The sequence below is a fragment of the Octopus bimaculoides genome, chromosome Z (genome assembly GCF_046866305.1).
Source record: "Octopus bimaculoides isolate indiv1 chromosome Z, ASM4686630v1, whole genome shotgun sequence".
In the NCBI taxonomy this organism is placed as follows: Eukaryota; Metazoa; Mollusca; class Cephalopoda; order Octopoda; family Octopodidae; genus Octopus; species Octopus bimaculoides.
This window is the reverse complement of record NC_142944.1, coordinates 47,893,273-47,918,734: the sequence shown is the minus strand read 5'-3', so window position 1 is coordinate 47,918,734 and position 25,462 is coordinate 47,893,273. Positions and strand designations below refer to the sequence as shown.

Below are 25,462 nucleotides of genomic sequence, written 5' to 3'. Positions count from 1 at the left end.
TTTCTCCTTTGCCCCACACCCTAAAATCGTCCTTTTTGCCAAAGTCAAAGGACATGAATATTTAATAGCATTCAGTTTGTAAATCCCTATTCTAAAGCAGACATTAAATCCTAGGAAAACGTATTTCCAACTGATGCTCGATCGCTGCATGTAACCCTTTCAATTCACCTGTGTTGTGGATGTCCTTGGAAAAGGCACGGATCAATAACACAACCCTTTTCTTTTTTCATGCAGATGAAAATATATGAAGTTTTATATCTATGTACGGTCTCATGTTCTATATTTCTCTTAGTTAAATTCCTGTTTATAAATGTTTAAGTAAAATAGAAAAAGCTGTCGATATTTCTTCACTTAAGTGTATCAGGCCATCGCACTTGTTTATATCTATAATGTCAATGTTATTTACTATTTTCCTCCCCTTCACAAACATGTTATGTCTCTCTCTCTGTTATTACGAACCCTCTTTCCAACACCCCTTATCTTAAGTAGCACCACTTCCTTCTCCACCCCCTCTCATGTATATTCAATGTAACCACTCCCTCTCTCGTTTATTCTATGTAATCACTCCCTCTCTCTCCTATATTCGATGTGATCACTCCCTCTCTCTCCTATATTCTCTGTAATCACTCACTCTCTCCCTCTTTAACCTCTATTACACACCATATCACCTTCAGCCATTGACTTCCCTGTAGTCGTTGTCTCTCACATCAATCTATTCCCATTACATTGGGCGCCATGTATCTTACCACGCGGCTCTCGGCCGTTCTACGTTCTCCAGTTGCCACACTGAGCCTAAGAGAAACGTTTAAGCCACATAAAAATATAGCAGCCAGGTAAGAAATATGTTTAAAACAAAAACATTTTCCAATTATACATGTTTAATTGCTTCCTAAAACAACCTTCCATTTCGTTAGACCCATTCCTCCTTTTCATAACATCCACCCAAACATTTCGCGTCAGCTCCGTACTTTCGGAGCGATTTTTTAATCTTATTTACTTGTTTTATTATCCTTGATCAATTTTTATGTATACTTTATTTTATAATGTTTCATCAGATGTATATTTCCATGTATATTTTTTTATTCTATTTGAAGTTTTCAACGTATAAAAGTTATGAACTTTCATTTCTTCTCATTTCTGCCCCGATTTATTATTAACTACCAGGTTCTGTGTAAAAATTATATTTTCCTTCGGGTGGAAACGATATTTGTATTGATTTAGAATGTTTCTGCTGTAATATGGACTAAGTATAATGAGAAAACATAGCAGGATTATGCATACATATATACATAAATTTACACACACACACACACACACACACACACACACACACACACACACACACACACACATATATACACACACATATATACATATATATATATATATATATATATATACACACACATATATACATATATATATATATATATATATATATATATATATATATATACACACATATATACATATATATATATATATACAGACATATATATACATATATATACATACATATACACCTACATATATATACGTATATACATACACACACACACACACACACACACATATATATGCATATATTTTCACATACATATATATACACACACACATTTATTTGTGTGTGTCTTTGTGTTTATCTCCTACGCTGTCGCTTGACAACCTATGTCACTATGTTTTATGTCCTCGTAAACTAGCGGTTCGGCAAAAAGGACCGACAGAAAAAAGATATTAGGGTTACAAGGAATGCGTCCTGGGCTCGATTTCTTCGACTAAAACCCTTTAATATGGTGTTCCAGCATGGCCACAGTGAAATGGCCGAAACGTGTAAAAGAGTATAAACATATATTTCTCTCTCTCTCTGTAAGTATATATATATATATATGTACACACACACACACATACATACTAGTGATGCAAACAGAGAAATAGAATTCAAAACATCAGTATAAATGATTTTAATAGGCAGTGATTAGTGACTTAAGGTGCGAAAGTTTGATAAGTGCCAATACTCGAAGCTGTCGGCTCTTGAGTCACAACTTGTACCGATTAATTGCGTGTGTATGTGTGTGTGATCGTTTAATGTCCGCCTTCCATGCTGACATAGGTTGGACAATTCGAGCGGGTTTGAAGAGGCAGGTGTCCTTGTCAAACTCCAATGTTTACTTTGGTACGGGTTCTACGACTGGATGCCCGTCCGAACGCAAGACATTTTTTACAGAGTGTACTGTATTGTTCTAGGTGTTGAGAAGCTAAAGTATGATAGAATGGTGGGAACAGGTGTTTTACGTAGAGAAAATACGTGGCGTCCTTGCATTGTATAAGGGTGGATGGAATTAACTGAAAAGAGAGATAAAGATGGTGTTGATGAAGAGCGAAAAGGTGTCCTCAAAATGCAGAAAGGTGAGTTTATGAGAATACAAACAGGATCAGGAATTATGGAGGGAGAAGTAAGCCCTCAAGAGAGTGATAGATGGTTGGCGTGTTTAAAATGAGGTGTGGCAATCATGAGATATAGCTCAGGGGAAAGGAAGAGATAACTATTGGTACAAAAGGATGATCTGTGGTAAATAAACCCAGAAGGAACATGTTGAAAATAAAGGATGGGTATGAAAATGAAGGAGTTCCAAGGAGAGAAATAACTGATAGCATTAAAAAAGGGATGAAATTTGTGCATATCTGCTCTCATATAATTGCATCAGCTATATGTAAAGACATTCGAGCGAGATCGTTGCCAGTGCCGCTGAACTTGCTCTTGTGCAGGTGGCACGTAAAATACATCATTTTGAGCGTGGCCGTTGCCAGTACTGCCTGACTAGCCCTCATGCAGGTGACATGTAAAAGCACCCACTACACTCTCCGAGTGGTTGGCGTTAGGAAGGGCATCCAGCTGTAGAAACTGCCAAATCAGATTGGAGCCTGGTGTAGCCATCTGGTTTCACCAGTCCTCAGTCAAATTGTCCAACCCATGCTAGCATGGAAAGTGGACGTTAAACGACAATGATGATGACATGGTGCCATAGTAGGGATGGAGGGGAAAGTAGTAGGAGGACAAGAGGAGGGAATGGTTTCAGCAGGAGAGACTGGAGGTGTGTGTGTGAGGGAGACCTAATTGTGTGTATAGACGTAAATACAATTATACATACATACATAATCATCATTTAACATCTATTTTCCATGCCAGCATGGATTAAATGGTTTGATGGAGCTGGCAAGCCAAAGGATTGCGCCAAGTTCTGATGTATGCTTGAGCAAGGTTTCTATGGTTGGGATCCTTCCTAATGCTAGCCACTTTACAGAATGTGCTGAGTGCTTCCTACTTGGCACCAGCACCAGTGAGGTTGCCAAGTAACTTGCAAGACAAGGTGTAATATTGAGGGAGGTGCTTTATGCCAGGTGATAGGAGGTTAAAGTATGATAGAGAGATGGGAACAGCTGCCTTGCTTTAGTGAAGATACATGGCTACCCTTGAAAACAGAAGATAAAGGTGGAAGGTGAAGGCATGTCAGGGTGTACCCTCAAGTTACAGGAAGGGGAATATATGAGGAGACAGAGAATTGGTCAGAATGAGTGGGTACGTTGACAAAAGTGCTGAAGAAGAGTGGGAGATGAGCAGAGACGGGGATGCAGTGGTTGGTGAACATAGGTAAAAGCGTGGTCAATTGTGATATATATATATGAGTTCTTGAAACTTGGTTATTTTCCCTAAAACTATATATTTTATATATATTTTATCTATAAAGCTCAATTTAATTTTAATTTTTTATAAATTGATTTTAATTGAGTTTTTACTTGTAATTTTGTATTTTGTCCCTAATATTATTATAATTATATATATATAGGTATACATACACACCTTTCTATGTGTATGTATATATTTCTTTATTGCCCACAAGGGGCTAAACATAGAGGGTGACAAACAAGGACAGACAAAGGGCTTAAGTTGATTACGTTGACCCCAGTGTGTAACTGGTTCTTATAAAATCGACCCCGAAAGGATGAAAGGCAAAGTTGACCTCGGCGGAATTTGAACTCAGAATGAAACGACAGACGAAATACCACTAAGCATTTTGCCCAGCAATCACTAGGTCACAAGCCATCTCCATGATGCTTGCTACTGTCACCTATTCACTTCAACAGTATCACATTTAACAATTACATGTACCTGACAATTTGTTAGTTGGTGATGACTGCACAATTTGTAATTTTGTATTATGTATTTGGTTTCCATCCACCACTTTATTGAAACCTGCATAAGATTGTGTAATTAAATATATTGTAAACAATCTCTCATGTTTTGTTTTCTTTTCTACAAATGCTCTCACATACACACACTCACTGACTGTGTGGTTGAGAAGTTTGCTTCCCAATCACATTGTTTTGGGTTCAGTCTCATTATGTGGCACCTTGGGAAGTGTCTTCTGCAAAAGCCCTGGGCTGACCTAAGCCGTATATATATATATATATATATATATATATATATATATTGGTTGAGTCAGTGCACAGGGCCTTCAGGCAAGTTATGACTGAAGATTGATGAGATTTGCACATCTATATATATATATACATATATATGTTTCTTGTCATAGGGCATGGTGGTGGAAAGAAGGGAAGCCAAGATAAAAGAGGTAAAAGAAGAAACAAAGAGAAACATGAAAAGGGAAAAAGCAAGTAAGAAGAAGTAAAACTCAGAGTAGCAAAAAACTGGCAACCAAAATAAAATATATTATTGATCTCTACTATGGTATTGAGTACTTGTGCAATTAAGGAGATACCATCTCTCCAAAGTGCTTCGCTGCATGTCTAGTAATGGTCATTCGATACATTGACTGAACAGATGGTGTGAACATCAATGTTGACCTACTAACTCACCTCCAATTCACAGAAGACACTGAATTCATTGCTGAAACCATAGGTCAGCTTCAGACTCTGCTGATAGACCTGGACACCAATAGCTCACCTGTAGAACTTCAAATGAATTGCATGAAAACAAAATACACGTTGTCTGAAAACATAGCAAAAGGTTGAATAGAGGTGGGAAGCAATGAAATTGAAGGGGTAAAGGAGTACATCTGCTAAGGGCACACCCTAAAAGAAGGATGCTTAAATCTCAAGGAGAATAAGGCAGGATGAAGAGTGTTTACTTCAATAACGGATGTTCTCAAAGAAAAGCAGAACAAGACCATACATGCCAGACTCTTCGGTAGCACTGTCCTACCTGTGCAATGATATGCATGTGAGATGTAGGCCACTACGAACTGGGGGAAAAACATCAGTTGGCTATGACACAAAAAGCCAACGGAAGATCCATACTTGGAATGTAATTATGAGAACATAGTCAATTTGAAAAGGAGCAGAGTGATTGATGTGATTGCAAAATAACAGAAGCACAATTATTGCTGAATAGGATATATTGCAAGGTTCACTGACAATGGGTGGACCTGTGCTGTTGCTGAGTGGTGTCCAAGAGAATGTCTCCATAACGATGAGAAGACAATTTAGGTAGATGTTAAGGTTATCTCTACAGAATTTCGACAAAAATTTTAGCTGGCACTGATTTTGTTATGACATTTCATATCCGAGATGTCAGATGTAAACAAACAATGAGATTGAAGATGAAAAAAAAATGGGTAAGGGATGCATATGCCATATTTCAGGAGTTTTTGTTCCTTTATTGACACCCATCAAACCCATTAATTACCCATGAACTCATTGCTTAAATAGCCATTACATATAGCAAAATGACATTACTGGGTATGCCAATTTACATATTAAACACACATTCCTGAAAGCTGGTATGTAAATATTAATGACTTGTAAGTAGATAGTATTTCGTTATACAACCAAAATACGCTACAAAGTATATTAAACATTTTCAAAAGTCAATACGGTGTACTGCTGTGTAAGCAGTGCATTTAAATCAAGTGTTAAGGTCATCCCCACAGATTTTCTATAGAAATTATAGCCAGCACTAATTTTTTGGGGGAAGATTGAAGAGAATGGTGCAATCAAGAAAGATTTGGAAGCACATTGTAACCAGCGATGTATAACATTTAATTGTCTGAGTGATACACTGGTTGATGTGGTGACAGAGAGGGATTGATAATGGAGATACTGTATGCGGATAACCTTGTTCTGATGAGTGAGACAATGGAAGGATTGAGGGAGAAGTTTTGGAAATGGAAGGAGGCGTTTGAAAGCAAGGGTTTAAAGGTAAACTTTGGGAAGACAAAGGTGATGGTGAGTGACGTGGAAGGAGAAGTGTTAGTGAGTAAGGTGGATCCATGTGGTGTATGTGGGAGAAGGGTAATGGCAAATGTGGTGTGTATGAGATGTGAGAAATGGATTCATGGTAGATGTACAAAAATGAAGGAGTTTGTTTGTAGAAGATGTGAGAAAAGAGCTGGAGGGCTGGTGGAAACGGTGAGAGGGTTTTGTTATTTGGGAGATAGGTTGGATGTAAAGCAGCTGTGACAGCAAGTGCGAGACTTGACTGGGTGAAGTCCAGGGAATGTGGAGCATTTTTATATGGGAAACGGTTCTCATTAAGATGAAAGGAAGCATCTATAAGAGTTGTGTGAGAGCTGCAATGCTGTATGGGAGTGAGACATGATTTCTGAGGGGGAGAGAGAGATGGTAATTTTGAGAACCAGGCTCCAATCTGATTTGGCAAAGTTTCTACAGCTGGATGCCCTTCCTAACGCTAACCACTCCGAGAGTGTAGTGAGTGCTTTTACGTGCCACTGGCACAGGAGCCAGTCAGACAGTACTGGCAATGGCCACACTCAAAATGGTGTATTTTACGTGCCACCTGCACAGGAGCCAGTCCAGCAGCACTGGCAACGATCACGCTCGGATTGTACTCTTAGCGCTCCACTGATATATATATATGTATATCTACACACACACACACACACACACACACACACACACACACACACACATTTATGTACATGATGGCATGTCCAAGAGACATATATGTACAAATATATATATATATATAGTGGTATCAAACAATGACTGTGAGTGTTCACCACATTTGGTGGTTAAATATTCTTTATTTTTGGATTAACAAAACTATCAATAGTTGAATAAGATACCTACAATTCTTCAAGCAGCTCACTTAAAAGCACTAGTAATTGTCTCCATTTTGGTATTCTCATCAAATGAAGATGATTACCAACATTTGTAAGTGGACTGCTTGAAGAATTGTGGATATTATTTTATCGCTTAACACATGAAACCCTTGGTAGCTTTGTTAAGTCAGACAGAATATAAATATATATGTATATATGTGTGTACATATGTATATATGTGTGTACATGCATACACACACACGTGTATGTATGTGTATATATATATATAAATAAAATGACAACTAAGAAAAAATGGAGTGAGCAAATCATTTTACTACTTAAGTTTACAATTATTTCATTTTAGTTCAATGCAATCAATCTTGCAACATTATGTAACAATTCATGCTACTATTTGATTACTTTCCATGTGCTCTTTAGGGCAACTTTAATACTATACTAGACTACCCATGACCTGTTGAGTCACCGGGCAATTCTGAGTTTCCCAGCAACGGAGTTTTATTTTGTTGGGGTTTTTTTCCCTTTTCCAGGTTATTTTGCATGCTTTCAACGAATGTGGCATCGAAATCACATGTAAACAGCTCCTTTCCCCAGAAAAGGAAATATTTGGTTGCTATTTCTTGCATGCCCTGCTATCATGTAACAGATATTTCTGGTCCTTTATTGCAAATAGCTGTTACATGGTAGTAAGGCATGCTAGAAATAGCAGCCACATATGTTGATTGCACTCAGAAAAAAACCTATGGAAAAATGCTATTTCACACTGATGTTACAAACTTGTCTTTTATGAAGTATTTGCCATATTTTTAAAGTCATTTTCCCTTGAAAATATTTTTTAAATATGTCAAAAAAAATTTTGTAATGGTATTCACTTGAAAATAATTGAAAAAACATTAAAATATTATCTGTTTAAAGAAAGCTAAAATATAAATACTGTACAAACAACTTACGTTTTTGAAATCACATTCACATACAAATATTTCTAAATGATTAAAATATTGTGTTTAACCCTTTCGTTACTAACCCGGCCGTAGCCGGCCGAGCGTACCCGTTGTTATTTAAATGTATATTTGAACCCAAATCTCGTTAATACATTCGTTAAAACACCTGATTTCACTTTGCAAACAGTTGAGTTATTGTCTCCGACATTGTTTGGCGTGATATTTGAACTCAGTGAATTTTGGAAGATTTTTTTCCACATTTTTTGCGGCGCTGATTTTTTTCAACTTTGAAGATGGAGAGGAGTTTCATGCTATCAAGCATTGATTCCGAATTTGAAGGTTTTTCAACAGAAGATATGGAGATATCGAAGAAAAGAATGAATGAGCTAAAAAAGCACGTGGTGAACGATAATGAATCGGATATTTCTGTATCCGAAACTGAAATCGGCGATTCTGAAAGCGGCGACGGTGACAGCGAGGATGATTTAACACCAGAATGGAGTAAAAATTTTAAAAAACGTTTTTATTAACAATTTTTCTGAGGAAACAGGGTCTACCCATAGTCTTTCTCAGGAAGCGAAACAATTAGACTTCTTTTTCATGCTTGTTTGAAATGATTACTGCGGAAACAAACCGTTACGAAGAATGTAAACAAACCGGAAAAAAAAAGATAGCTTGCGGTTTCGTGCAACTGTAGATGAAATACGGGCATTTTTTGCCATAAATATTATTATGGATATTAGACAGTTACCCAGAATAACAAATTACTGGAGCGATCAGGAATCTTTTGGCGATGAATATATTTCCAGTATTATGAACGAGTACGATTTGTGAAGCTGAACCAATATTTACATGTGAGAGACACTAGCAGTACCCCCCCCCCCCCAGTACGTGGAGAACTTTGAGACAAAAATTATGCAATAGAATTGATTAAGAACCCTTTCTTTAATTATGTTCCAAATATCACATTAATATGTTGATAAATAAAAAAGTTACAGGTGTTTAATGAGACTAGTCTAAATTCATGATTATTTTAGAATTTAATTGAAACTCATGAGGGGTGTATTTTGGTCAGAAATATAGTAACGAAAGGGTTAACAAAAGTGAAAATAGAAACATTTACTGTAAAAAAAAAAAAAAATCGTATTTTTTCGTTGTCAGCTCATTGTCTAATAGAAGGATAAGAGTTTCTTCCTTTTCAGGATGAATATTATTTTTAGAACATTTTCCCATTATGCACCATTTTGGGTATTTTTACCCTGAAAATCTCTAATCTCTCGAAGACCACTTTACCAATTTATGCAAAACTTGTTTCATTCCGTTCGTATTAACATTTCAGGGTAAACTTAATTCATAGTATTTTCCCATTATGCACCAGTTTGACTGAGTAACGTCGCAAGCAAGAGTCAAACTGATTTTTAATGTATTATAGATGGTTGATAAAGTTATTCAGAAGTGCATACAAAATAATATGATCATATTTGTATGCAGATTTAAAGGATCTTATCCAACATGTGGTACTAAAGTTACTCTGAATAACACATGGAAAGTGATCAATAGGTGCATGAATTATTACCTAACGTTGCAAGATTGATTGCATTAAACTAAAATGCTATAATTGTAAATTGAAGTAGTCAAATCATTTAGTCAATCTTCCTTTTATTTGTCATTATAAACACTCTATGGATGTTTGCGATTTTCAAACATGTGTTTGGTAAATAAAATATACTACCATATCTGATAGCCAATATTATATATATATAAAAGTACATATATATATTTTTATAAATGTAAGTAATTCGTTAATTGTTGGGTATGTTCCTAGTAGTTAGCTGATAAAGTGCTTTCACTGTCTATGGCTGTCTGATATCATCCATAGTATTTACACAATTGTCACTGGATCTACTCAAGAATTCGTCAGTGTTTGTTGGGTATATAACAAATGATGGAGACAGAAAATGGAATATATGCAAGAAACTTTATTGCTCACAATGATCATTTCGACACATCCCATCCCTTGTGGGTGGGAGACTGTACAACTGGTTGTGGTGCATCATTTGGTGCAGAAGTGTCTCATCAGGTAATGTTATAAGGACTATCTCATTAAATAAACCCTGTTTCCTGTTGGCTCTAACACAGCATGTTGTTAGTGACCATAGGATTAAGTCATTGGGCAGGAATGACTAGGAATAGAATCCATGGCAATGTTGCAGACATACATTACTTTAGTAGTAAATCAAAGGCAGGGAGTTTAATTTACTGCTAAAATATATATATATATATATATGGGATGAAGTGCTGAAAGATACCTCAGAATGCTGAACCTTTCAGACGAGATAACAAAGGACCAAGATACCTGGCATCTTGTCCTCCACTGCTGAAGTGTTAAGGCCACATTCCCTCATGAATAGAATTGGCCTAGAAGAGTTACATGCCACGTAAAAATCTCTTTTGCCAGTTCCATGTAAGGGCATTTGTGCCTCCTGAAAAGTTATGTTGAGGAATTATTGGGTAACATGGATTTCTTCTAACCCAATGAGCTAGCTTAATATCTGTATTAATTTAAAGATTGTTTGTATTAATGCAGACGTGTAAGTAATTTACTTATAAAATAATGAAATATGGCTGGCCAGTAACGTATTTTTCTGCAATATATGGATAATTTATCCTGATCACGCTATTTATAGCATTATCACACGTTTGAGAAATAAATTTATTTCTGTATCTTACAATACATCTCAACGCTTTTAAAAAAGAACAAACTTTGTTTACTTTCATTGTAAAGTTTATCTTTGCAAGTTTTAAGCTGTGAAACAATTGTTATGGTATAAGAATTTCCAAAGTTTAAATAAGTTTTATTATACTATATTTTATCTTGTTATTTAAGACTTTATACAATCCTTATGGTTTTTCTCTTGTATCACATTATATATTCTGTATGTTTTGTAGAATGATACATTAAGGATCTTTTTTTTATGAGTACCACTGGATGAGTTGAATCCACATACTGTGACTTGAATTTATATATATATATATATATATATATATATATATATATATATATATATATATATATATATCAGTGGCGTGCAGTCTCAGACATGCAAGCTATGCGCCGCATGTCTTGTTATATAATCGGAAAATTAGATAAAATAGTTACTTTCTTGCAAAAAATAATCCGTCCAGTTTTCGAAATATTCTGTCTCCCCTTCCCCTCTCTCAGTGACTAGTAAAAGCTTTGAGAATCCAGCATATAGACACTCCCTAACTCCCTATCTATGTTAGCTTGTCCTTCCTTCCTTCTCCTCTCTCTCTCTCTCTCTTAGTGACCTGTCAAAAGATATGCTAGGACCAATCTCCCCTTCCCCTCTCTCAGTGACTAGTAAAAGCTTTGAGAAGGGTATGCAATGAGAATCCAGCATATAGACACTCCTAACTCCCTGTCTATGTTAGTTTGTCCTTCCTTCCTGCCCCCCTCTCTCTCTCTCACACTCTCTCTCTCTCACACTCTCTCCCTCTCACACTCTCTCTCTCTCACTCTCTCTCTCTCTCTCACACTCTCTCTCTCACACTCTCTTTCTCTCTCACACTCTCTCTCTCTCACACTCTCTCTCTCACACATCTCTTTCTCTCTCTTAGTGACCTGTCAAAAGATATGCTAAGACCATAGCATATATATTTTGTACCCCTTCCTCTCTCTGTCAGTGATTCCACAAATTTATCATAGGAAGTAATGCTTTCTGATAATAGCATGGCCCCCACCTCTCTATCTCTTTGTTAGCTGGTTCTGACCGGAACTAGAGCAGTTCTCAAGAACTGCTATAATTAGCCATAATTCTTGGAACAGCCTGGCGGTAAGTTTGAATCTTTTATCCAAAACATCTGTTTGCACTATTATATTTTTGGAGTGTTCTGAAAACAAAAATATTTAATTTGACTAATGTAATTTTTCCGTTTTTTTTTTTTTTTTAATTTACTTACAATATATGCAGATGCTTACACGTGTGTTTCTTTTTTCCAAATGAGTGAAATGTGTGTTATAAACGATATTTTGAAAAATAGTTTTTCGAAAAGAGACTTCGATGGAAAACAATTAATTATAAACGGTGGGTGACCAAAGAATTCATATATTTAATCAGTAAATATGACAAAAAAATGTAAAGTCATCTAGATACAGCTTCTATCTTCACTGGTCTGTCAAACCAGTGATTTCTTATTTTTGTTAGAAGTATTCAGTGACATTTTTTCTTTTACTGACATCTTATTTAATATCCAAAGTAAAAGTCATGACATAGTGTATTGTAAAGAGCAAATAGATAAAACTAGAACTGTACTCGAAAACAAACTTGATAATTTTTCAATCTTTTATGATATATTAGGGGGAAAATATGGAGTCGATGCAGGAATCGGAATTCAGAGATCCAAAAATATATCTATTGAGCCTCAACGACATACAATAAATAATCTATAGTCAACTTATGTGCAAAACTCAGTGGAATTGTGATGGGGGAGGGAAGCTGGATATTTAAAGAGCCGGGTAATATATGGAGTCAAAACAGCAACCCTATGATATAAACAAATAATGTGATGACATGTGATATGAATGAAGAGTGTGTCGAGTGGAAAGGTATGGTATTACTCTTTTACTTGTTTCAGTCATTTGACTGCGGCCATGCTGGAGCACCGCCTTTAGTTGAGCAAATCGACTCCAGGACTTATTCTTTGTAAGCCTAATACTTGTCTCTTTTGCTGAACCGCTAAGTTACGGGGACGTAAACACACCAGCATTGGTTGTCAAGCGATGTTCGGGGGGACAAATACAAACACACAAACATATACACACACATGCATATATATATATACATATACATATATACGACGGGCTTCTTTCAGTTTCCCTCTACCAAATCCACTCACAAGGCTTTGGTTGGCCCGAGGCTATAGTAGAAGACACTTGCCCAAGGTGCCACGCAGTGGGAATGAACCCGGAACCATGTGGTTGGTAAGCAAGCTACTTACCACACAGCCACTCCATATCAACACTTATCTCAAGCTTGTATTAATTATTTTGTGTATCAGACCTAGCATCAATATTTGACCTCGGAGCACTCCTACCTATGTCTTTCTTGACAACAGTAGGCACTCTGCAGTGTCTGTCCACTATAATATGAATATATATATATATATATATATAAGTGTCAATGCATGAAGCTCTCGACGCTTGAGTTACTTATGTAGTCTCTGCCAGTTAACCCTTTAGCATTTAATCCGGCCATATCCAGCCCAAATATTCTACCTGTTTTATGTTCAAACAGACCAGATCTGGCCTTTCACACCTGCTCTAGAATGTCATTTTAAAAATATACAAATACACCACTGAAATCTTGAAGCTCCAAGATAATGTATCATTAATTCAAAACAATGTAAATAAATAAGCATTGCATTTGACAAGAAATCTGAATGCTAAAGTGTTAATTATATATTTGTGTGTTTGTGTGTGTGTATGTGTGTGTAATATTGAACAAGTAGCTTGCTTACCAACCACATGGTTCCAGGTTCAGTCCCACTGCGTGGCACCTTGGGCAAGTGTCTTCTACTATAGCCTTGGGCCGACCAAAGCCTTGTGAGTGGATTTGGTAGACGGAAACTGAAAGAAGCCCGTTGCATATATGTATATATATATATATATATATATATATATATATGTGTGTGTATGTGTTTGTGTGTCTGTGTTAGTCCCCCCAACATCGCTTGACAACCGATGCTGGTGTGTTTACGCCCCCGTAACTTAGCTGTTCGGCAAAAGAGACCGATAGAATAGGTACTAGGCTTACAAAGAATAAGTCCTGGAGTCGATTTGCTCAACTAAAGGCGGTGCTCCAGCATGGCCGCAGTCAAATGACTGAAACAAGTAAAAGAGTAATACCATACCTTTCCACTCGACACACTCTTCATTCATATCACATGTCATCACATTATTTGTTTATATCATAGGGTTGCTGTTTTGACTCCATATATTACCCGGCTCTTTAAATATCCAGCTTCCCTCCCCCATCACAATTCCACTGAGTTTTGCACATAAGTTGACTATAGATTATTTATTGTATGTCTAGGTTAATCATCTTTTTTCTGCATGCCTTATTCAATAGTAACACGTTGTTCACACAGCTTATCCACAATGTATTTATATGGTCTTGTCTCTCGTGTACTCTACAGGGCTTATGGTGTCTCAGCCCAAGGAAGTCAACCCGCAGAAGCTGAAGAAAGCCGCGGCTGGTTAAAAAACCTTCTAAGGGTTCGCACCTTGCCGACAACCAGTGAATCTCATTCAAGCCAGCTTTCATCGAAGGAGACAGTCAATGAGTTACAAGGTATGTTACTGTGTATATTTTCTATTTAGTCAAATTCTGCTAAAACCCATGTGTGGGGTACTGTCTTTTAAACACGTCTTTGACTTGTAACAGCCACTGAACAAAATAGGATTTTAAGGAGATTTGGCTGATATCCCTAGCAGATTCAAGTGACTGTAAAGGCTTTCCCCCCATTGGTTATGATTTTGAGGGATATTTGACTGCTATTTCTGACAGGTTCATGTCACTGTGTAAAGGATCCCTTGTTAGTTAGGAGTGGTGTTGTTTAACCCATGCTCAGCTGTGATAGAACAGACTCAATGAAAGTCAATCCAGCCATGACCATTCCATTTTTTGCCCCCTGTTGCAATGTACTCAAGACCACATTATCTGATGTATTCGTTCTCATGACAGTAGAATGTAACCTGAAGAGAATTTGGCTGCTATTTCTGGCAGGATGAATAACCATGTTGAACATTCCTCTTGTTCTTGTTGTTGGTTGTCACTTAAGGAGTTAACTTATGTATAAATGTATTCCAGCCATGACTACCTCATATTATTAAGGATTTCTAGCACTACATTATCCAAAGGTTTTTTTTGGTTTTTTTTAGGACAGTAGAGTTTAATTTGAGAGAGATTTTTTTTGAAGCAGATCAAGTGACTTCACAGATGCTCCCTCATTGCTGATGGTGATGAAGTATAGTTGATGCTAAAATATTGATTAAAGATTCTTCCCAATTCATATAGACTCATATATCTACTTTCTCCCATTTCCGTGGTGCATATATTTCCCCTGGATAGGACACCAGTCCATTACAGGATTACTTATTTTTGACAGAAGGATGGAGTGAAGTTACTTATACTTTGGCAAGTAGCCAAAAAGCCATAAAGTATGTCAGGATAATATTTTTTTTTTTGTTTGTGAAGATAATAACATGATATATTTATTTCTGTTTATATTCCATGGCAAAGCTTTTATAAACTGAAGTCTAAATGCATTATTCATCATCATCATCATCATTGTCATCATTTAATGTCAGTATTCCATGCTGGCATGGGTTGGATAGTTTGACTGGAGCTGGATAGTGAAAGAGTTGCCAGGGCTTTGTGTCTGTTTGGCCAGGGTTTCTACAGCTGGATGCCCTTCCTGACACCAACCATTCTACAGAGTGTACTGGGTGCTTTTATGCAGCGCCAGCACAGTTTTTACTTGGCACTAGCACCTATGAGCCTGCAAGATTAGGATTGCTCAGCCAAAGAGGGATGTAGGGGACACGCCTGTATGCAAGGACAACCCTGATTTTACTTAGCTTGACATGTCTTCTCAATCACAGCAAACGACCCAGTCTTCTGTCATCCCCTTTGTGAGGCCCAATGTCTGAAGATCCCTTCTCACTGCTTCATCTCATATCTTCTTGGGTCTACCCCTTCCACCATAGAATTTCTATACGTGCTATTTCTTCACTTTACTCACGCACGTAAAGGCGCATGGCTCAGTGGTTAGAGTGTCGAGCTTACGATCATGAGGTTGTGAGTTCGAATCTTGGACCAGGCTGCGTGTTGTGTTCTTGAGCAAGACACTTTATTTCACATTGCTCCAGTTTATTCAACTGTAGAAATGAGTTGTGACGTCACTGGTGCCAAACTGTATCAGCCTTTGCCTTTCCCTTGGGTAACATCAGTGGCATGGAGAGGGGAAGCTGGTGCGCATGAGCGACTGTTAGTCTTCCATAAACAACCTTGCCCAGACTTGTGCCTTGGAGGGCAACTTTCTAGGTGCAATCCCAGGGTTAGTCATGACCGAAGGGGGTCTCAGCAACTCACACACACATACACACACAATGTTATCACAAGGTTGCATTTGTGAGTTTGTCTATGCTTAAAGTAAATTCATTGTGTATGTTGGCTGAGACTACTTCCAGAGGCGATCCTTAGGCAAAGATGGTCAGTGATGAGAAAGAACTTCAGTAAGTTTGGATGAAGTAACAGGAATGGGAAGACTTCATGTTGGTTAAAATAATATTGACCATATCATTTTGAATTTAGTAGCCTGAGCAAATATATAAAATATATGGTAGTACAAAAAAAGCACCCAATTGCACTCTGTAAAGTGGTTGGTGTTAGGAATGGCATCCAGCTATAGAAACCATTCCAAAGCTGATATTGCAGTCCTTGGGCCCATCGGATCCTGTCAAACCAGAACATAGGTGTTAAATGATGGTGAGGAGGAGGATGATGATATATGTATATTGTTTATGCCATAAGAATTTAGAAATTTTGAGAGACATAAAATAAATTGTTTTTAACAGTGAAACTTGAAGCAGATAAAGTTATAAATAACAGCATGTAAATCTTGGGTTGAGAAATTCTTTTGGATAGTAAAAGCTTATTATATGCTTCAAGATCCATTTCACACACACACATACATACGCATGTGTGTGTGCAAGAGTTTTCCTCTTTCATTTCTTTGTTTACTGTATTTCCAGTTCACTGCGTCAAACCAGAATGTATGGAGGAATATCTCGCCCAATAGTAAGTAATCATCTGACTTTTCTAGACCATTCTCTCTCAAGCACTACCACCACTTCCATCACCATCACCACATCTTTGCATTGCTTAGCTCTAAATTCACTGTCGCTTGATCTTTGAACTCTTGTTAATCTACTGAGGAACATGTTTCTTCATGATTTCTACCGTACCAAACAAGAGCAAACAAGATTTTTGCCAGTCAATACCATATACTTCAGGTTTTTCTCTAGTTTACTCTTTTACTCTTGTTTCAGTCTTTTGATTGTGGCCATGCTGGAGCACCACCTTTAGTCGAGCAAATCGACCCCAGGACTTATTCTTTGGAAGCCTAGTACTTATTCTATCGGTCTCTTTTGCCGAACCGCTAAGTTGCGGGGATGTAAACATACCAGCATGGGTTGTCAAACGATGTTGGGGACACACACACACACACACACACACATATATATATATATATATACGACGGGCTTCTTTCAGTTTCCGTCTACCAAATCCACTCACAAGGCTTTGGTCAGCCCGAGGCTATAGTAGAAGACACTTGCCCAAGGTGCCATGCAGTGGGACTGAACCCAGAACCATGTGGTTGGTAAGCAAGCTACTTATCACACAGCCACTCCTGTGCCTGTTCATAAAGCGTAGCAGAGTACTTACAAACGAAACATAGCATTTGATATATACTTCTACCAAATATATTTTGGTATACTAGTCTCTTTCATTTGAACTGCTTCAGTGATCTAAATAACCTGTTGATGTTCAGCCCCAGGTCAATTCTGATGAAACAGACCTATGTTCCAAGGCATGCCAATATGAAGACTCACCACATTTAATTTTTATACTGTGTATCAATATGATGCAGTAAGTCTTGCTTTTTCCTTAAGATGGCACTGTTTTATTTAAGGGAAATTTGGCTATTGCTTATAACAGATTGGAATGACCATATAGAGGTTTTCTTTTTAGCCCAAGATAATCTCGTCTGAAGAGGAAAACGTCACTTTGTCCTAGTTTGTAGGAATACTACTTCATTACATTTATCTCTTCGTTATTGTATGGGGCTAAGACATGGCGAACAACAGTTAAGTCAAATAAGCAAATACAATCATTCATCAACAGATGCTTGCGTAGTATACTTAAAATTAGATGGCCCGAACATATAAGCAATATGGAGCTATGGCAAAGAACAAATCAAGTTTCGATTAGGGAGCAAATATTTAAGAAAAAGTGGAAGTGGATTGGTAACACAATTAGAAAGGACACACCAAATGTAGTGAAAAGTGCTTTACAGTGGAATCCGGATGGATATAGAAAGAGAGGTAGGCCTAAGAACTTGTGGCGTAGATCAACACAAAAGGAACTAGAGAAAGGGAGACATTCATGGCAGAGTATAAGTACAGAAGCGAGAAATTATGCGACATAGAATTCAATTATAAGTGGCCTATACTCCGCGTTGGAGGGTTAAAGGCAAGAAAACAAAAATTATATGCTACAGGTTGTGGGGCAGACAGTACCTGTAAAATTTACCTGGACTCCTTGTTTTGTTGCGTTAATGTTGTTCGAATTTCTGCACCACATGTACCTTTAAAATACTGTTACTGTTTTAACATGCAACTTTATATTTAACATTACAAGTCACCCAATAAGCGCTGGCATGGTTTGTATGGCTGAGAAAGTTCCACTCCCAAGACATTGGTCAACTATAGACCATAATAAAAGACTTGACCAAGGCTCTGCATAAAGGCCTCAAACCTGTTATCTCAAAGTTATGAAGTGAAAGTTTTAACAATACAGTCTTTAGAATGAATAAATGGCTGATGGAGTAGCAGATCTTTGTAGAATTTAGCTATAGAAGCAATGCAATCAATTAATTGAATATAGATAATACTTGTTTAAACTTTTAGCATACAGATTACTCTGTCAAATGTAATGCATATTTATTCAGATTATTTAAAATTAATCATGCATAGCTTTGAGATTTCAATAAAGTGGTTGTTTATGTTTAGAATGGTTAGTTTGAACATAAATTAGGTGGAATATTTTGGCCGGATATTGCCAGTTGAAATGCTAGAATTAAGTTGTCATCAGTTTGGTTTGGAAATAAATGCTTTTAAGAGGTGAGGAAAGCATCAAACCAAAGGCTTTTAAAACACTGTCTGTAATCTATGGAAAAAGACTAAATTTTCATTTAGTCATATATTATTGCAATAAATTATATAGTTATCGTTATATGTCCTGTTTTCTATGCTGGCATGGGTTAGGTGGTTTGACAAGAGTAGACGAACCAGAGAGCTCCCCCAGGTTCTATGTCTACTTTGGCATGATTCTACAGCTGGATGCTCTTCCTAACATTAACCACGTAACACAGTATCGGGTAGGTGTGAGAGGCCTGATCTGGCCAGTTTTAGCATAAAACAAGTAGAATATTTGGGCCTGATACGACTGGTTTATGTATCACTTATTTAATATCGTGTACAGTAATAATAACAATAATCCTAAGATTATATATATGTATATTATTTTACTGGTTTGATCATGTTGATTTAAATATATAATTGAAACATTTTGTAATTTTAAATAATTTTGTCATAACTTTCCACACACTTCGCTGCTTAGATACAAAATGTGTGTGTGTGTTATAAAAATGAAATGGAGTGAAATCATATGGTGAATTTCCTAGCTTAATGATGGTAAATTTTGGGGTTTGCAAGCATAGTATAACAAGTTTTAACATAAATACTATGCAATGTTCTTCATGTCTGTTTTGCTGTGAATTCCAGAAGAAAGCTAGATATTGATAAAGATAAAAGAAAGAGAAAGAAAAAAACATTGCTTTTTAATTAGCAATATTAATGAAACATATTTTTTCCTTCCCTTTTCAGCTATCTTACTTCATCTTCTTTCTAAATGGTATTTTGCAGCAATGAGTTTCAAAAGTTGGTACATGAGAAACGCTGGGGTGCACAGTTGGTAGGAAGTTTCACGGTTGAAGTTGGTGACCAAGATGAAGCTAGTAAGTTAATCCTTTTTTTTTTTTAATCTGAAGGAAAAGGTGTATAAGTGTCTTTTAATTGTTGCAAAGATAATGGAGATGTGCATGTTTGTGTTTGTGAACTAGTTCTGTTTGTTTTGGAATTAGTTCTTATGAATAAGCACATGTATGGCTGTGTGGAACATGGTGTAGCTCTCTATAAAATGTATACACACACACACACATACACACATGATAGACTTTATTGAGTTTCTATTTATCAAATATACTCACAAGACTTTGGTCAGTTCAAGCCTATAGTAGAAGACACTTGCCCCAGGGTGCTATGCAGTGGGATTGAACCTGAAACCATGTAGTTGGGAGAAGCAAACTTCTTTCCACACAGCCATGCCTGCGCCTAACTTAATATAATTTGCCCCAGACGTGGCTCTGTGGTAAGAAGCTTACTTCCCAACCATGTGGTTCCAGGTTCATCCCCTCTGTGTGGCAGGTTGGGCAATTGTCTTCTACTCTAGCCTCAGACTGACCAAAGCCTTGTGAGTGGATTTGGTTCAGAAACTGAAAAAGCCATCACATGTGTGTGTGTCTGTTTGTCCCCCATCACCATTTAACAACCAGTGTTGATGTGTTTACGTCTCCATAACTTAGCAGTTCAGCAAAAGAGAGTGATAGAATAAGTACTAGGCTTATACAAGAATAAGTTCTGGGGTTGATTTCTTCAACTAAAACCCTTGAAGGCAGTGCTCCAGCATGGCCACTATCAAATGACTGAAACAAGTAAAAGAAAAACAGAAAACAATAATATTGTACCTTGCTCTTTCTTACTTGTTAAGGTTACCTCTACAGATATTCTATACTTTTTCTGGTTTGAAGTTTTGTCTTTTTATAAATTCAAGATCATTAAATTAAGTAAGTGTCCATTTGTATATGCCACATACCACAAACAAAAAAAGGTGTCTTGTACAAAAGATAGCACCAGATTATGAGATCAGTTTATTTCCGGTGACATTGACAGAAACACTGGTATTGAATTAAATGCCTTACAGTAATTAGTTTCACCCTTTGTGTTGTAGATTCAAATCGCACTGAGATAAATTAACTTTCAAGCTCATGGGTCAATAGCATAAATACTAGTCAGCTTTTGGAGTAGTTGTTGGCATTAGGAAGGGCATCCAGATGTAGAAACTTTGCCAGATCAGATTGGAGCCTGGTGCAGCCATCTGGTTCGCCAGTCCTCAGTCAAATCGTCCAACCTATGCTAGCATGGAAAGCGGACGTTAAACGATGATGATGATGATGATTCATTTTCTACAAATTTGTGATCTTATGATAATACATGAAGGGTGATGTTTCATAGAATTCATAAAGCACAAGGCAAATGCCTTGCCATTTTTTGTTGACCTTTTGTTACCTGATCAAATTTTGTTAAGGGTGATTTTACCCTTCCATTGTTTGAGGGGTGATAAAATGGTTATATACTGAGAAATGATTACACAGACTATAAGTAGGCTATCTCCCTCTCCCCTACCCTCATACATACATGAAATCTGTGTTAGTTCAATAACTCAGTATACACACCTGAAATCGCACAAGTTTAAAACAATATGTATATCATTTATAACATGTATATAAAAATAGAATGGTGTTAGCTGTTGGATTTTGTTTCAGAGAAACTTCTCTTTATAAACAAGAGCCAGTCTGAAATTGGTTAGGCTGAGAAAACACAATAAAGTTGAGACACTAGATGTTCCAAAGTCCACTTACACTAATGATTATAGTGTGTTATGAACACACATTCATCTGAAAGAAGTTGTTCTCCAATGAAATACAACTGCAGTTAGCATATTTGACATTTGTTTTTACTGGGATGCTTCAAGAATGAATATATGCCACCATTCTCTTTAGAGGATTTGTGTTAAAAGGGCATTAAGACCATTGGACATCAATATTTTCACTTATTTTTCACTTATTTTTACCTCCGCATTGACGGCCAACCCACTTTGACGGTCTTTTCATAAGCTCATTAGGGATTTTCATTCCAATAAAGAAATCCACAAAACTGCATTTGCTGATTTATGAGAAAACTGAGCAGGTTTAAAAGCAAGTCAGAAAATAAAGCAAATAAAAAAAATTGCATTACTTTCTGACTACCCTTCATGTATGTATGTACATATACACCCAGGGATATGAGGGAAGAAGTGGTGAGAAAGCATAGTTATATGGTCATAGGTTGGGATCATAGAGGAGATGACAGGGAACTGAGACTCCTTGTGGTATGTGACCTCAACTTTTAGTAAAAAAAAATATGTTTCTCTTTTTTTTTTTCCCATTTATTTTTATGCTACCCACTACTTTTTATTCTGATGTTTGATTTTAAATCTCTTGTGTTATACAAAAGTAAATATAGTAATTGTCCACTGTGTGGTAAGAAGATTGCTTCACAACCACATGATTCTAGGTTCAGTCTCATTGCATGCCACCTTCTACATATGTCTTCTAATATAATCTCAGGCTGATAGAAACCAGTGACAGCAGATAAAATCAGTGGGGCTGGTGCTTCAGAAAATTTTTAGCCGTTGTTTTAATATTGTGTAAAAGGAAACAAACATATAAAAAGGAAATTTATACTTGAACTTGATCGGTTCACATTTTAACCAATGCCAAGTAGTGTGTTTAATTTGGTCACTGAACACTGCTGTGAATTCCCCTTCATTTTTCAAAAATCCCCCCTAAATCACAAAATAAGTGGGGGAAATCTGTCCTATTTTTCAAATCCTCGCAGCAACACTGTAGCTGGAAGCAGGATAATAATCTAATCCTACACTTTATCACATTCAAAAATATAAACACATTTTTAAGCACAACACATGTGAAATCAAAAAGAAACACTAGCTTACACCGGCACTACGTGAACAACAGTGCTCTCTCTCCCTAGCATGAAGCTTCCTATCTCAGACATGTGGGCATGTGCACAACAGCCAAACACCATGTCACTGGAACTGTGAAGCACACAGTTTTATACAAGGATTCTTGTATTTTTTCATAAACTAGGGGATGGCTACTGACATTAAGCTTAAGGATTATATAATGTACCAGTATAAAAAAAAAATTGAAGAAAAAAGGACTCATTATATATATTGAATGTTATTGATGATATTAAGTGGAAATAGGGGGTGCTGCAGTTCCATAGTGCCTATACACAAGCCGCCACTGATAAAAACTAAAAGAAGCCCATGGCACACACACACACATACACACACGAAGAATTACATGAGTGTTTGAAAGGACCACCATCCAAACTTTATCCTTATATATGGTCACATTAAAGATAAAACCTATCTAAAGTATTCCATACTGCCTTTGTTTCAATTAATTTTGAAAATAATGAAGAATTTGTGAAAATAACATTTTCGTTAACCTAAACTTCTTTTGTAACTGCCATGTGAGTGTTGACCATATGACTGCTACATGAATGTTGACCAATCAATTTGTACATTAATGGATAGCGTTCTGAATCACATTCCTACTTTAAAAATAAATTATTTTTATAAGAACAGTCAGAATAGGTATAATTAATGACACAACACCTTATGCTACACACTTTTGAAAATCTTTTGTGTAACTGGTCAGATGTATTCTTATATTTTAAAATATAATTAAATCTAATTCTAATTTCTTCTGTGGACATTTTCAACCTCATTTCTTCTATACTTCCACTTCTTTGGATAAATAACAATTTATGTATATAAATACCTATGTGTGTGTTGGTCCCCCACCACTGTTTGACAACTGGTGTTGGTTTGTTTGCATCCCCAATACTTAGCTGTTCAGCATAGGAGACCAATAGAATAAGTACCAGACTTAAAATAAAGGCAAGTACTGGATTCAATTCATTTGACTAAAACCCTTCAGGGTGGTGCCCCAGCATGACCACTGTCCAGTGATTGGAACAAAAAGATAAATAAATAAAAATTCGATCCTTAGCTAACCGATGGTGCTGTATCTACCCTCTGTCTCTGTTGTGATGGTTTCTGCACCTCCATACCAATTCAGCTGTTTATCTTTTCTCCCCAACGCGTCCATTCCACTTGTCTTTCCTCCACCCATTCCTATTCAATTTCCAAACCCTGCACTACATACATCAACATCCTCATCATCATCATTTAACATCCACTTTCCATGCTAGCATGGGTTGGACGATTTGACTGAGGACTGGTGGAACCAGATGGCTATACCAGGCTCCAATCTGATTTGGCAGAGTTTCTACAGCTGGATGCTCTTCCTGACGCCAACCACTCCGAGAGTGTAGAGGGTGCTTTTACGTGCCACAAGCACGAAGGCCAGTCAGGCGGTACTGGCAACGACCACGCTCGAAATGGTGTATTTTATGTGCCACCTGCACAGGAGCCAGTCCAGCGGCACTGGCAACGACCTCTCTCAAATGATTTTCTAACGTGCCATCTGGCACAAGTGCCAGGAAGGCCGTGCTAGGCACAGGTGCCGATTCTCTAGAATCCTCTCCTAGTCTGACTAAATATCAACTGCATGCTGTATTTTTTAGCATGAAAGTTGAATTTTCCAAACCAAAGTTTACAGCCCAAAAAGGGTAAGGTGACCTATACACCAAGATGACTTTGGAGGACCAAAAGTTCCATGTGAAATGCTGTTGGATTAGGAATGATAGTGATGATGTTTGAACGTTTACATTGTGTGTTTATACAATATATTACATCAACAGAAAATCTATGTCTGACCAGTCTGGGAGGATTTGCAGCAATGGTCATATGGTTGTACTTTGCTGCCCCCCCCCCCACTACTATCTGCAATTAACTTACAAAAATTGAACTCGTGAGGGAGCTTCTTCACAATTGTTTAATCTATGAGAAATAGCAGCCAAATTTTTTTCAAATTCTATGCTTTAACATCTTAAAGGAAAGACATTGAACAATACAATATTCTTGCATGGGCCAAATGAAATTTATTGAGGCATATTTTCTACAGCTGGATGCTCTTTCTGTTGCTAACCCCTGCTTGTTTCTAAACTGTGAAGTTTCCTTTCTACTAGTCAGAAAACAATTAGCATGTGATGTAAATGGCAAGGAACTGAATTATACAGGTGCATGCACACACACACACAAAGGATGAAAAGGATAAAGATCCCAAGTCACATAGACTCAGAGGTGCTGGTTTTCCTAGTTTCTGTGGAGTATATGTGTACCCCATTGGATGGGATGTCAATCTGTCACAGGATCACTCATCTTTGCCAACTATGTGGACTGGAGCAATGTGAAGTGAAGTGTTTTACTTAAGAATACAATGCATTACCTGGTCCAGGAATTGAAACTGCTATCTTACAATCACGAGTCCAACACTCTAATTACTAAGTTACATGTCTTCACTATACATATACGTGTGTATACACACATACACACACAGAGCTAACTTTATAGTTTCTTATTTCTTTATTGCCCACAAGGGGCTAAACATAGAGGGGACAAACAAGGACAGACAAAGGGATTAAGTCGATTACATTGACCCCAATGCGTAACTGGTACTTATTTA

At 37.0% G+C, this 25,462-nt stretch overlaps 1 protein-coding gene across 2 annotated transcripts in view; it reads left to right on the top strand.

Annotated features, from left to right (window-relative positions):
- Positions 1-546: 546 nt before the first annotated feature.
- LOC106875952 (protein NipSnap) overlaps positions 547-25,462 on the top strand; it is a 52,320-nt gene continuing 27,404 nt past the window's right edge. For both annotated transcript variants that reach the window (XM_014924288.3, XM_014924287.3), the window contains exons 1-4: positions 547-833; positions 14,255-14,409; positions 16,875-16,920; positions 19,830-19,921. In XM_014924288.3, coding sequence (XP_014779774.1) covers positions 736-833; positions 14,255-14,409; positions 16,875-16,920; positions 19,830-19,921 — 391 coding nt within the window. In that variant the 5' untranslated portion in view covers positions 547-735. The remainder of the gene's footprint in view (positions 834-14,254; positions 14,410-16,874; positions 16,921-19,829; positions 19,922-25,462) is intronic.